The 14359-nt window shown below is 55.8% G+C and overlaps 1 protein-coding gene across 1 annotated transcript; it reads left to right on the top strand.

Annotated features, from left to right (window-relative positions):
- Positions 1–1080: 1080 nt before the first annotated feature.
- Positions 1081–13004, top strand: DBH (dopamine beta-hydroxylase; the record flags this gene model as incomplete). Its single annotated transcript, XM_082009144.1, has 11 exons — positions 1081–1449; positions 2840–3097; positions 4373–4549; positions 4995–5097; positions 6593–6759; positions 7493–7636; positions 7749–7787; positions 8802–8861; positions 9489–9616; positions 10243–10402; positions 12870–13004. Exons 1-11 carry the CDS (start codon positions 1204–1206, stop codon positions 13002–13004), a joined length of 1617 nt encoding a protein of 538 aa, XP_081865270.1. The 5' UTR covers positions 1081–1203.
- Positions 13005–14359: the final 1355 nt, after the last annotated feature.

The raw sequence follows: 14359 nt of genomic DNA on the forward strand, positions 1-14359 counted from the left end.
GTACTGTTTTCCTGCTAATTACCAGCCATTCAGGATGTGTGGTGGCCCGAATGCTACAGTATTTCACACCATCATGTTAAAAAAACCATAAAAGATCATTTCTAACCTGCCTTCATGTGCTCACTGAAAGACAAACAGTGCTGAATTAAACACGGGGCAGCATTTGGGCTTTCTCTTTCAGTTGGTGCTGAACAACATCCTGCAAGGAGATTTCTATAAATCTCTCCAGTCCTGGTTTTCTCTCTCCCAGCAGCCTTTCTTCTGGATAAGTATGTCAGTTAAAAAGATGCAAATTTGCTTAACCCCCCATGTACTATGAGATTAATTTGCACACCATACTCTTATAAAAACAAAAGTCATGCCAGCTTCATGTAGCTGATTTTACTCTCCCCCTCTAAGGACAGTATGATCTCGAAACATCGCTCTATACTTCTGGCTCAAATGGTGCCAGGGTGCTTTATGCTTCTTCTGCTGTTTTTTTCCCCCAGGACAAGAGAACCGATGCCACTTGTGTACGTACAGCGAGGTACTTCTTAGGTGCCTTTTCTCGGTAAACAAAAGATAGCAACAAGAGTTGCAAAAGATCAAGACAACAGCACTTCAAATCCAAATTATTGCAGGATTTTACACTCCAAACCTTCAAATCCTTAAGCACAGGAGTAACCTACTGCTTTGCTTCTCGGTGTGGCTTTGTCACCACCACCACCATAAGCAGTTTTTGGGAGGCCTTGCTGGGCTGCCAAAACAATCTGGCCACAACAAATTCAGGATTTTGGAGAAGGGAAGTGATTTCTAGGGCTGACGCTGCAGCCCAGCAAGGGTCTGATCTTAAATTGCAAGTGGCTGGTTTATGGCAAGGGTCTTGGAGATCACATCACTGCCCTCCCCAAATCTCTCCCCCAGCCAAATACACCCAAACCCCAGCACAGACCGATGCAACACCTTCACGTGTCCCTGCAGGCTTTCCTCCTTCCCCCAGTCGCATCTCAACTTGAGAAGGTCTTTTTGCAGACTGTTAATGCTGGGTCACGTCTTTCCCATGTCTGCCTGTGCCGAGCACCAAGGGTCTCGTGGCAGGGGCCAACGCTGGCCCGGCTCTGCCCGTGGGCTGCTGGAGGGCAGCATGGGGCAACCAAAACACAGGCTCCCTCCACCTCTGGGACACGGAGGGTGAACCAACTGGAGGGTGAACAGGAGGACCTCATGACTCATGGTTCCGCTGGAGGTCACCGCCGTGGGCTCCTCGGGCTGAGTGGGGCCAGCGGAGCCTCCCGGCTTAGCGGGGTGCTCTTCCTCTTGCAGGATGCCTGGAGCGATGCCACGGGGCAGCTCCACATGGACTTGCAGCAGGACTACCAGCTCCTCGGGGCTCAGAGGGCTCCCGAGGGGCTCTACCTCCTCTTCAGAAGAGCCTTCAGCACCTGTGACCCCAAGGACTACCTTATAGAGGTACAGTATCACCTCCACCCCGCTACAGCAGCCCCCAGCCCCACCACAGCCCCGGGACACCAAGCTGAGCTCCAAACCCCAACCTGCACGGTCATACCTCACCGGTGTTTTGTTCTGGGGACAGCATCGGGCGTTTGCGCTGTCTAGGGCAGAAAGGAAGCGTGCTACAGATGTCAGCCCTGGGACATGAGTAATGTTTGGCACGATCTATTTACAACCCCTAATAAACCTCTGCAAAGTGTAGATTTTAGCTCGTTTGCATCATCCACTCCGGTTAAGCATGTGTTAGGTCTGTATAAATACCCTCCTGCACCACTCCTGTTTGCAGTCTGGAGCCAACTGTTTGGAGTGTTACAAAAGGGTGTTGGTGTTGTTCAACGGGAGGCAAAGAGGAGGGTTTTGGCAGGAGCCAGAGCAAAGGGATGGCAAATAGAGCTGCTGTGGTGTGCTTCTGTGTGGTTCGGCGAAGTCTCTCTGGGTCTGCATTCACTGCTCCCTTGTGAGATGGGATTTGGGGGAAACCTTCTCAGTGGGGATGTCAAAGAGCTTTGGGGTCTCAGCCATAGACCCTGGGTGCAGGCAGAGATCGGCGCAAGGCTCATTTCAGATGAAAGCCTTTGGTGGACAGGATATTTTAAAGCCAGCGTGGGCACAGAGCATCCTTGAATTTTTGTTGCTGGTTTTCAAAAGCTTGTTTTGCAGTGAGAAATGTCTACTGTCTGCCAAAACACAGAGAGCCCTGGAGGAAAAAAATCTATGTGTGAACCGGGAAAAGACTTGCAGGTCTTTATTCCCTGATCCTTTCAGACAAAAAATATTCTTTTTCCTTTCTTCCTTATCTCCTGTTCAGAGCTCACTGGGTTCAGCAGCACCTTCCTTGCTTGCATTTGACTTTCAGCAGAGCCCCTCTCGGTATACCCCAACAGAAGTTGGGAGAAAGGGAGGATTTCAAGGAGTTTTGTTTCTGCTGTTCCTCCCCAGGCTGCTGCCCGTGGCGCCCGCTGGGGCTGGGCTGCAGGGTGGGACGAACCCTGAACCAACATGGCCATGGCCATCCCAGCCTGGAGCTCAGGAGGGACGGGGGGCTCTGAAAGAGCGGAGTGGAGATGTTACACTTACGGAACTGATGCCATCTAGGGAAAACTTTTCAGACTCTTCCAGCTGGTAGGGAACCTTCTGTGATCAGGTCAGCCAAAGAAATGCCCCTAAATCTACAGTCTTTCTGGGACAGCCCATCAAAGTGAGCTACCGGTGAAGTCAGGGTGGTTTCCCATCTGAGGAGGGGTCCAGGCCCACTCCTGGATTCATGCCACAAATACTGGTGCTAATAGTCCATGCAGTTCACATTTCTGCATGAAAAACTACCTGATGTACTTTGATCTCACTTCAGGATGGCACTGTGCACCTTATCTATGGGATCCTGGAGAAACCAGTCCATTCCCTCCAAGCCATCAACATCTCTGCCATCCACAGGGGACTGCAGAGGGTGCAGCTACTAAAGCCCAACATCACTGTCCCTGAACTGCCCAGCGACATGAAGACCATGGAGATAACGGCCCCCAATATTGTCATTCCCAGCCAGGAGACAACCTACTGGTGTTACATGGCAGAGCTCCCAGATGGCTTCCCCAAACATCACATTATCATGGTAAGAGGCAGGAGAAGAGGGTTGCTTTCTCTGGTTTACATCAGCAACCACGTTCACATTCAGCCATTCTGCAAAGTCCACCTCTCCCCTGCCCTTTCACAGGGAGGCTTTCAGGCCCATACATCTTCCCCAACATGGTACCAAAACATCTCCCAGAAGCATCCCACCAGCCAGTAGCATCCTCATGTCTCCTAGAGAACCTGCAACCAGAAGTTTCTCAGCAGGAGGTGGCAGGCTGGCGACTGGAACAGGGCTGGCAAGAGCAGGGCAGAGCTAGCCAGGACACAAACTGGCTTCCGAAAGATTAGGCATGCTCCGAAAAAGAAAAGGTCACGGGCATAAACGCAACTTGTGTGCATTGCCCAGACGTGTTGCACATGCTTGGGTCACCTCCCCCAAAGAAGAGCCAGAAACCTGCAGGCAGCCTAGTGCCGGGGAGAGGCAGGCGTAAGGCCAGCCTGACCGCCCATCACGAGCTGCTGGGACAGCATCGCCCCGGCAGGCGCGGAGGTGGCTCGGCAGATGACCTGGCACACCCAGAGTCAAAACCGCACGACGGGGAGAGAGAAAACCTGACACACGGGCCGAAGCGAGCACGTGGTGATTTATAGGGGAGGGACAGCTTTGCAAAGGAAAACTCAGAAGGAGGATTTTCTCTCTAGCAGATGGTGTGAAATGAATCATCTGTGTGTAAGTAAAAAGTGCGTAACTCCTGATACCTTCCCGCTGCTGCAGATCATTTCTACAGCTGGCACTTTTAGCAAGAGATGTTCCTCAGGCTCGTTTGAAGTCACTCTTTCTATCCCAAATCCCCCTCTCCGTGCCCCGAGCGGCTGTTAGCTAGAAACGAAACCCAGGAGCTGCATGCAGACCTACCACAATGTGGCCAGGACCCTCTTTAGGAAAAAGCAATGTCCCCAGGGTCACTTCAGCCCCGCAAAACTGGCAAAGGACTCGGTCATCACAAAGCAGACCAAGATCTTCTTGCTGATCAGGTGCATCTGTCACTGGAGAAGGGATGAGATGTTTCTCAATGGGCTCTGGAGGACTCTGGGTTGGTCCCAAATCCAACCAAGAGCTCTTGGCACTTGGTGCCTCATGCCCAGAGCAACTTTCCCTCCCCATCACGCAGCAGAAACTGTCTCCCATTCAGTGACAGATAGCAGACATACCTGCCTTGGGCTCCTTGTGGAACCTGCACAGACAGCAGCCCCTGGGGATGGGCTCTCAGCAAACGGTCTTAATGTGTCCTCCTTCTTGGGCACTGCTTTGCAGTACGAGCCAGTGATCACAGCCGGCAATGAGGCCCTGGTTCACCACATGGAAGTCTTCCAGTGCGCTGCTGAGTTCGACAGCTTCCCCCATTACAACGGGCCCTGCGACTCCAAGATGAAGCCAGACCGGCTCAACTACTGCAGGCACGTGCTTGCAGCGTGGGCCATGGGAGCGCAGGTGAGTGCAAGATGGGACCTACTGCCCTGTGTGAAAGCTTTGCTCTTGGGTGCTTTCCTGCCGCCCCCCAACCCTTCCCAATCCCATCTTGGGGTTGTCCCATGCGGGCTGCCCCAACCCTCCTCTCTGCTGGGATTTGTGTCCAGCCCTGTCTGAGCTCCCCCAAAATGTGTCTGAGTTTCCACCTCGCCCCAGCCGACCTCCTCAGTGCCATAACTCTGTGTGATGCCCCTTCTCAATGGTTCTGCCATTGCATGTGCATGCCGGCACACGAGAAGCCTTCTGAAGCGAGACCAACTCACCAAGCACAACCAAGAGCACAAGTCATGTCCCTCAGCCCACAGCGGGGGTCAGGATTATGCCCAGACTTTTCCTTTAGGCTTTTCAGCCTTGTCCCCAAGAAAACCACCCTACCATTCCCCTAACACCCTCCCTCTTCTTCCAGGCTTTCTACTACCCTGAAGAAGCAGGTCTTGCCTTTGGTGGCCCAGGCTCCTCCAGATATCTGCGCCTCGAGATTCATTACCACAACCCCCTGGTGTTCAAAGGTGAGTGGGCACGTGGCGATGCCCAGTGCCCCGAGTGGGATGAACACCAGGCACTGCCACCCTGCCAGGGAGGGTTTCGTACAGAAGAAAACTTGGCCAAAATCATAGCCCTGTTTGCAACTCTCTGGAGACTTCATGGTCCAGATCTGCGCTCGTGGGAGAAATATATTAAATCTCCACCATGCTGCTGCCTTTCTGGTCTCAGCGAAGTCATCCTCAGCGGAGGCTGGACCCCATCTTTGTGCATGCCCAGCGGTGGGGAGGGAGGCTCAGGGCAGCCCGCAGCCCCCCAGGCTGCTCTGACACATCATTCCTGCCCGGTCCAAGGCGACAGTATTAGTCAGCTGGGCTGCCACGGGGGTCCCCACAATTCCTGTGCGAGGGGGTGGCGGTGGGTCTGAGCCCAGAGCCAAGAGCAACAGCGATGCCAAAGTCACCAGAGAGACAGCACCAGCCTGACTAGGGATAGGGGAATTTAGATGTTGTTTTACTGGTACTCCTGCTTCAATAACATTGTCAGGAGACACATTAAAAAAAAAAAAGGATTCCAAACAACCCAGTTTCTTCATTTACATAAAAACAAGTAGCTTCTTGACTACCCAAGTATATTTTTAGGAGACCAGAGCATATGTACTGTAGATCAGTCATAGCACATTTGGCAACTCAAGAAGAAACACGTCTATAAATACAGAGCTCACGTCTTTCAGAATTTAATCTGCTTTTGCGTGTTAACCAATAGTGTCTCCCCCATTTTTCTTATCCCTGGGTGGGCTCCAGCCCAAAGACTGGGGATTCAAAGCCAGCTTGAACCCCTCCTGACGTAGTGAACCTGCCCTTTCCCTTTGCTCACAAAGCGGGTGGCAAATGAGAGCCAGAGCTTGGCTTTGCATCTCAGCAGAGCTCGCTGCTGCCTCTGCCTGCCCGGCGGTCAGCATCTGCCAGCGGCACACCATGGGCACAGGGTCTTCTCCAGCTCCTACCAGCACTTTGGGTGAGGCTAAATGGAGCAATCCCAAAAGCAAAAGAGACCAGAAGCTTTCGAAATGCAAGGAGTACTTGCTCCATTTGCATTTCTCTTCCTGCCAGGCTCCCCATAACAGCATGGCCTTCGTTATTTGGATGTATCAGTTAAAGATGCAATGAGACATATTTCTGAGAGGGTTCCCCAAAGCACCCCATGATCTGTCCTCCTGCTTTGGGCTCTCCAAAGGCACTACTTACCTCTCCTGGGAACAATTCATCCTCCGGTCAGTGACCTCTCTAGGGGTCCTCTCTAGGCATGTGTTTGGGGCTGCTCAATAAAGACTTGCATGAAAATATCTAGGATTTTAAAACAATAAGAACTGCACACATGAAGAAAGCTGTGAGCGAGAGGACGGAGCACCTCTCCCCACACCCACTGCAGCACAGTGTTATTTTTCATGCCTGACCTTGTCCCAGCAGCCATCACTTCTTCTTCTACAGCGACTTGCAGCCTCATCCTCTCGCCCACCAGGTCGCCACGACTCCTCGGGAATCCGCCTCTACTACACAGCCACCCTGCGACGCTATGACGCCGGCATCATGGAGCTGGGCTTGGTTTACACGCCGGTGATGGCCATTCCCCCAGGCGAGGACGCTTTCATCCTCACGGGGTATTGCACTGACAAATGCACCCGGCTGGTGAGTGCCCATCCTCTCCGCCCTGGCGTCACCTCGGAGAAGAGAGGTTGCAAATGGCTTTTCCCAGGTCCCAGGCAGCGGTGATACGGCACCGAGCTTCGGGCTCCCAATTCCCTGTTTTAAACTCCCTGAACCCCTTACCATGATGTTGTGCTGGAGAGAAAAAATCTGCCGTGTACAGCAAAGAGCGAGCAGCTGGTTGGGACGTGCTGAATCCCCCTCAAAGCCGCTCTCCTGGGGAGCCATCTGCTCTGGCTCCCCGGGGTCCCATTCCCATAAAACTTACTGCCAAGCTGGCTGTGCCTCGGCGCTGCTTTCCCCCACGGAGGTGGGAAGATCGGCCTCTGCTTCCAAGGAGCTCGCCAAGAGCTCTCTCAAGTATGGTTTCAAAATGCCCACCTTGCTCCCAGGGAAGTTTTAGCGGATGTTTCCTACCCAAAAGGAATTATTTGTGCCACCACTAACAAATGCAAGGAAGCAAGCAGCGTCTGGCTCAGCTGCTCCCGCTGACTTAGGGCACGGCAGCGCATAAATTGGGTTTGGCAGCGGCCCGAGCGTCTGTCCCTCTGCAGGGAGCTCACTTCTAGCCTGCCCCAAGGGCACAGCAATCCCCAAAGCCCCGTGCGGGAGCCAGCGCAGGGACGGCTGGTCCCAAGCACGCAGCAAGGGGATGCGTGGGAGGGGAGAGGGATGATGGGGTCAGGCACAGGGGCTTGAGCCGTCCTTCCCCCAGGCTCTGCCCGCTGCTGGCATCCGCATCTTCGCCTCCCAGCTCCACACCCACCTGGCGGGAAGGAAAGTGGAGACGGTGCTGTCCCGGGACGGCAGAGAGAGGCAGGTCGTGAATGCCGACGGTCACTACAGCCCTCACTTCCAGGTATGGGGGTCTGCAGGGGCAGCGGGGGTCGCGGCTGGACGTCACCCACCGGCTGCCCCGGGCACAGCGGCCGTGGCGTGGCTCTGATGCGTCCCCTTTCCTTCCCTCCCAGGAGATCCGCATGCTGAAGGAGATGGTGGCAGTTTTTCCAGTGAGTAGCTCCAAAAACCGTGGTGGCTTCCAAACAACACGAGACCTTCCCCTGAGCCCGCAGCCCTGAGACCCCCGACTCCTTTACGCCACCTCCTCCCCTCCACCGCCGGCAGCGGTGCCCTGCGGGACTCGCCGGCAGCCCCTGCCCACGCGCAGGCGCTGCTGCCGTCTGAGACCTCCCGGGGGGCTGCACAGGAGGACACGCTCCCCGCGGTCCCCGGGTCATATCTGCCACCCCCGCGCAGATGCCTTGGGGTCACCGGGGCTCATCTAACACGGCACAAAACCAGCGTGTGGGCAACCAAACTGTGCCGGGTGCTAAATTAAGCACCCAATTTAGCTGGGCTTCCTCTAGCAGCGGGAGGCTCCTCGGGGGGTAAGGGCAAACGGCGCGCACTGGAGGTGCCCCCTCCCTCCTTTCTGGTGGAAGGAGGGGAAGAGATTCGGCAGCGAATGTGCTGGGAGTAGGTGGTAAAACAGAGGCTGAGCGTGCCCTGGGGCTGTACGGGTGAGGAAGGACCCGGCTGCAAAGCCGAGGGCACCTCCAGAAGCCATCGTGCCCCAAAAGGCTGCTCAGAAGCCTCAGCACGCGCTGAAACCGCACCCGCGGCTGTGCTCCAGGGTGTCCCCGCGGGCCCCGGCACCGACCGCGGAGGGGGAGGCAGTTGTGCCGTCAAGTTGGGTGTAGGTTTGGAACTTCAAAATGTTGCCTGAGCGCATTTTTTTTTTTAGGTGCTTCAGCCCTGTAGAAATTCTTAGAAAGTGAGGAAAGCGGGAAACCCCGTCCCTGGGGTGCGGCCCTAGGGAATCTCCCCAGGGGATGCAAGTTTAGCAAGTGCTCCGGCAGCACTGCGGCCGGTGCTGGCGGGGAAACAGGCTGCCTGCAGGCTGGCACCGCTACAGAGAGCAGAGATTTGCTACATCACAAACCCCCCAAACCCCAAATTTGCTGATTGGAAAGGGGAAACTCCGCGCTCTCACACCCACACGTGTCTGTGTTCGAAACCCCCAGGGCGACGAACTCATCACGACCTGCACATACAACACGGAGGACCGGAGCCGAGCTACGGTGGTGAGTGCTCGCGTGGGGCTGGTGTCTGTTTGCACCCCAGGGTGGGGGGCACCCACAAAGTGGGCACCCGCGTGAACACGCGCTGAATCGCAGCCAGAAACCGGAGGGAGGGTGGTGAAGAAGGGAGCCCGTGAGGCTCTGCTGCCTGCAGCGGGGCTGTTAAGGTGCTAATTGAGAAGTAGCGTGTGTCACCCTAACTCCCATCACAAACTGTTCCACCGGGGATTAATTGTAATTAAAGAGAAGTGGCATTTTTTGACAGTGCGTGTTATTTTCTTACATAGGCAGCAAAAAAAGAGCCTGTCAGAGGTACCATCAACAGGGACAAAGCTAAATATAGCAGAGGGATTATAGGAAATCTGCATTTTAATGTAAACCACACGATCTAGCCTGAAAATCTGTCTTTGCACAAAGGGCGGATGGGCATATGAGCAGAGCGCAGCCGATCCCGTGCAGCTGAAGGGGTGCACGTATATATACGTGTGTGTGCACGTATATATACGTGTGCGTGCACATACAGGCGTGAGCTTTGCGCCTTTGCAGCCCCTCTGCCCTCCCCGCTGCCTGTGCAGCTCCGGCAGGGCAGAGCCGGACCCCGCTGCCGACATGGCTGTGCGTGTGCCGCAGGGCGGGTTTGGCATCCTGGAGGAGATGTGCGTGAACTACGTGCACTACTACCCCCAGACGCAGCTGGAGCTGTGCAAAAGCGCTGTGGATCCGGGCTACCTGCACCGATACTTCAATCTCGTCAACAGGTACAGATCCTCTGCACGGAGGTGCTGAGGGGAGAGGGACCATCGCAGAGCAGATACTGGAAAAATACTGGAATAAAAGGTTTAATAGTAATACTGGAAAGAAAGATTTAAAAATGGGGTTTGAGGCGCTGGCTGTGCAGCGGGTGCGCGGGGCACTCGGGTGGTGCGGGCTCCAGGAGCCGTGGCTGCACGGTCCTGCCCTCCCCGTCCCCAGAGCTGGCGGCCAAAGCCAGGGCTTTGAGGACGGCTGTGCCGTGAGAGCCGCCGGGAAGGGAGAGCGCTCCGGGGGGCACTTCCCCGCGAGAGGCAGCGCGTGGCCGAGCGCTTATGTGCAAAATGCTTCTTATAACCCAAGGCAGACGCCAAGCATCCCTTCCAGGGAAACAGGCTGCAGCTCAGTCACCCACGAGGAGCGGGACGAGACGCCGACCTCGCACAGGGTGTCCTACTCACGGGCAGTCCAGCTGGCCCCAAATCTTCCCCCGTGGGTGCCGGCTGCTCTCCCTGCTCCCAGCGCTGACTTCGGAGCTGTTCCAGGCCGAGCTTTAGGTGGGGATGAGGCAGCCAGACTGAGAGGAGGCAGCACTTCCCTGATGCGATTCAGTGTGGCATTTCTCCTGCCCCAGGTTTAACGATGAGGAGGTTTGCACGTGTCCGCAGGTCTCCATCCCACAGCAGTTTTTCTCCGTCCCCTGGAACACGTTCAACAGAGACGTCCTGAAATCCCTCTACGGCTTCGCTCCGATCTCGATGCACTGCAACAAATCCTCGGCCACCCGCTTCCCGGTACGTATAGCTTCACAACCAAAGCTTCGCGGCAAAACTCCCGGCCGCAGGTAAAAAACAGCTCGGCAGAGCTGTGCCGCGGGGTGACCCAGTGAGACGGGTCAGGTCGCCGGTGCCCAGGACACGGCTGCACCCGGCGGGCTCAGGGCAGGGAGCTGGGGCTGCCTGGGGAAACCCTGCAATCGGCAGGACACCGAGGGCAGCCCAAACCTGGGGCTTAAAACAATACGGGACAAACCCACTGTGGATGTGCTCGGCCAGATTCAACTAGGAGATGCGTTTGCATAAAGCGATTTTGCGACTGCTTTCGCTGAGCGTTAAAAGCAGGGCTAGCTCCAGAACCCAGGAGAAACATGAGGTGATTTTTAGGATTTTGGCAAATGACATCAGGTCCCAGCAGAGCGAGCGTATTACAGACAGCATCTGTGCAGCCTCCTAACGTGGCTATCCAGCAAAACACGAAGGATAAAGGGCCGTGAGATCTTTAAAGAAAAACCAGGCCCTGCCATGATAGTCATGGCAGTGATGGGGATGGGGATTTAAAACCACCGATGGTCCCTATCGCCATCGGCTCCCGACACCGCGCCGTTTATCGGTGTAACGAACTCACATGAGACGTTTTTTCTGGATCCAGCGTTATCCACTGCAGCGCCGGAGGATGCCGAGCCCATTGCAGGGAAGACCATCAGCTCTCTGTCCCGGTAAAACAAACCCCTTTAGCAAAGTCTGCTCTGGAGGGGGCAGAAACCTTTCCAGTTCCCTGGAACTGGAGACCTGGCACCTCTCGGCCATGCTGCAGGGACGGAAATGGGGCAGAAGTTTTGTGCAGCAGCAGAATTGTGAATTAGGACTCTTAATTACGTTTCAGAGAAGTCTGGGCAGTGGCCAGAAAGAGACTTGAGCGGAGCAGAGCTGATGCCGGCACAAAGTGGGTCACGAGCATCACGGTGAGGGCGAAGGAGCCGCGGTGCCCCTCCTGCTCTGCCGGTGTTTTCAGAGCGAGCCTGATTTTAAGACATCTCATTTATCCCACACTCTTTCTGCCAAAAGAAAAGCACCAGCTTCTAATTAAGCTCGTGTTTTTGCAGTTCAGTGATCCCAAACTTGACGAGCTTTCTGGAAGGATTGAGTGCTGTTAATTATTGAGCAAAATCTCAAGGTAACGTTTGTGGGCGGCTGCGGGGATGTTGCTGTCCCCGAGTTCCCTGCACCTGCAAGGGCTCACAGCAAGCTCTCTGTACTACCTACATTCAGATTTCCACTCAAAAGCACTGAAAACAACTATCAAGGCACGCCAAATACCTTTGATCTACCCCAAAAGCCGGGTGCTGGTGAGGTGCCAGCACAGGGTTTGGGACATGTCGGCAGGGCAGGCTGCCGCGGCCGATGGGCTCAGGGCTGGGGCCGAGCCCGGGAGCAGGCGCACCCTGAACACGCTTATCTGCTCTCTTAAGCCGTCAGGGTACCCCTCTCCAGTCACTCCCTGGGTGCTTTGGGAGTGTCCCCCCACCCCCTCCACCTTTCCCCAGGGTTTTCTTGGTGCCGGTGCAGACTCTGGCCTGTTGCACTTCACATACTACAAGGAATTTCATCTGAAAACGTAAACTCAACTTTCATCTTCTCGCTGCTGACTCACAGCTCTACCTCTCCTCTCCAGACCCCCTCCTCCTGCTCACGCTGCAGCTCAGCCTCTCGCTGACGCTTCCGCACGAGCGCGCAGCTGGCAGCCAAACCGTTGCATTGCCAAACCAGAACTCGGCCCACGCCGAGCCCCCCTTCACCCTGCCCGCGTCTCACCCGGCCACGGACCCGCACCAACGCGCCACATCTGAGCTAGACCCTGCCCGGCGGGCTCAGCCCTCGGCGCTGACTCCAGCAGGTTGCTCCTTGCAGGGAGCATCCCCGAGACGAGGTGCCCCCATGCATACATGGAGCCGGGGACTTTGTCCCGGCTGTGGTCACCTTGAGCCCCGATGGCTGTGACAGCCCTTCCCCGGCTCTGCCCCACGGCACCTCATCCAGGCTGCCGCGTCCCTCCCGTTTCGCAGCAGCCGCACGTGGAATCCACGCTGGCACTCTGCAAACGTTGCCTCCAACCTACCTCCCTGCCAATACCTGGTACCGAGCGTTTTTCGGGGCTGGGCTGAGAGCGCAGCGGGTCGGTGGGTCTCCCTGGTTTGAGTTGTCTCCGTCTGATTTGGTGGGTCACGCTTTTTGGGACGGAAACTCCCTGACTGCGGTGGGTTTGTGCAACACGGGGCACCGCAGACGTCTGTGCCGCTAAGGGCGTGTGTAGGTGCTTCTGCAATACAAATAATTAGTAACGTCTCGTAAGAAAACATCCTGGTTTGGGCTAAAAACACTTCAATTACTAAAGGTCGTTTCATTTTTATAAGTAGAGAGAAACGTGGAGTCTCCAAGCACCCGAAACCCCGACTTGGTCTCACGGTGCCGATCTCTCTTGCAGGGCGAGTGGGAGAAGCAGCCGCTTCCCACCATCACCAAGAGGCTGCGGGAGCCCGTCCCTCGCTGCCCGCCCGCCCCGGGGCCTCGGCCTGCTGCCCCCGTCCCCCTCAACCTGGGCAAGCTCAGGAGGGACTGACCCGACGCCCGCTCCCTCCACCACGATGGGAAGCGCCTCCAGGCAGGAGCATCCGCAGGGAACGTCATCCCCTCGCTCTCCTGGCATCCCTGCCCACCCAGCGACGCTGGCCGGTGGCCTGGCCCCTGCCTCTGGAGGAGGTTAGGGCTTACAAGCTAGAGTTCAGAAAGTACTCTGGAGCTGGAAAGCGCTATATTTAGTGTGTTATTAGCAATCCTGGCTCTGAGTAATGCTGCTTTCCGCCCCCAGAATAATAACGTGGAGGTTTGCTATTGTGTCGAACCCAGCACGGCCCCGGGGAGCGGGGGAGAAGCCTGTTTTCCCGCAGGGAAACTGAGGCATGGAGCACAGACCTGCGTGGGAGCAGTGCACAAGCCTTCCCAGCGCCCCACGGTCCTGTCTAGCTCCGGGAGGCTCCGCAGGCGCTCTCCCACGCCGGCACCCGTGGCGGGGATGGAGGGAGGGGTGCCACGACACCCTCCCGGCGCTCACCTCCCCGCTGCAGGGACTGCGGCTCCCTGCCACGCTCCTCCTCCCACTCCCCCGTGCTGGGGATTATTTGTCTTGACACCACCAGATGCCCATGGCCGGGAACAAATGATACCTCTGTGGTGGGGTTTGGAAAGGGGGAGAGAAGAGGGGGAGGGACATGGGGGGAAAGACAAACCTTTTGACAGGAAGAATGACTCCATTAAATACCTACATGTTAAAAAAAAAAAAAAAAAAAAGGAAAGAAAAAATTGCTTTTTGCTGCTGAGCTCCAAAGGGAAAACACTCGGGAGTAGCGGAAAGGCTGGCGGTGCTGCGGGAGAGCCTGTCCATCCCAGCCAGGCGCCTGCCCCTCGCTGCCCGGGGGCGGGTGGGATCCAGGGCCGGGTGGCAGCCAAAATGCATCCTCCTGGCCACCTTGGATTTAAGGAAAAATCTCAGGTCAGAGCTCTGCGGATCAGAAAGGCCTTTTTGAAGCAAACCGTTATCTTCGCAGGCACACAGCAGATCCCAGGCTCGGCAGGGATGCAGCGTGCTTGCTCCCGCCTTTGTCCCCAGGACAAATGGACAGGACTGCAGCCACCCCCTGCTCTGCCCCCCTCCTGGGCAGCCTCAGGGAGTGCAATCACCTCCTATTCCAAGAAAAAATCATCCCAATCTTGTTTTTTAATGTTTCCACTAAAACCAAAGCATCTGAGAGTTCAAACTCTTGCCTGTGGTGCTTGATGCACGAGGAATTGAAATCAGCTCTAAAGAGGGTATAAACCAAGCAAAGCTAGTCAAGGGAAATAAAGTTAAAAGCGTGCAGTGTGATTATTTCTTCAGGCGGGTGAAAGCTTCAGCAGAGATCAGGCCTTTGCTGTGCT

This window comes from Phaethon aethereus (genome assembly GCF_964289735.1).
Source record: "Phaethon aethereus genome assembly, chromosome: 20".
Taxonomy (NCBI): Eukaryota; Metazoa; Chordata; class Aves; order Phaethontiformes; family Phaethontidae; genus Phaethon; species Phaethon aethereus.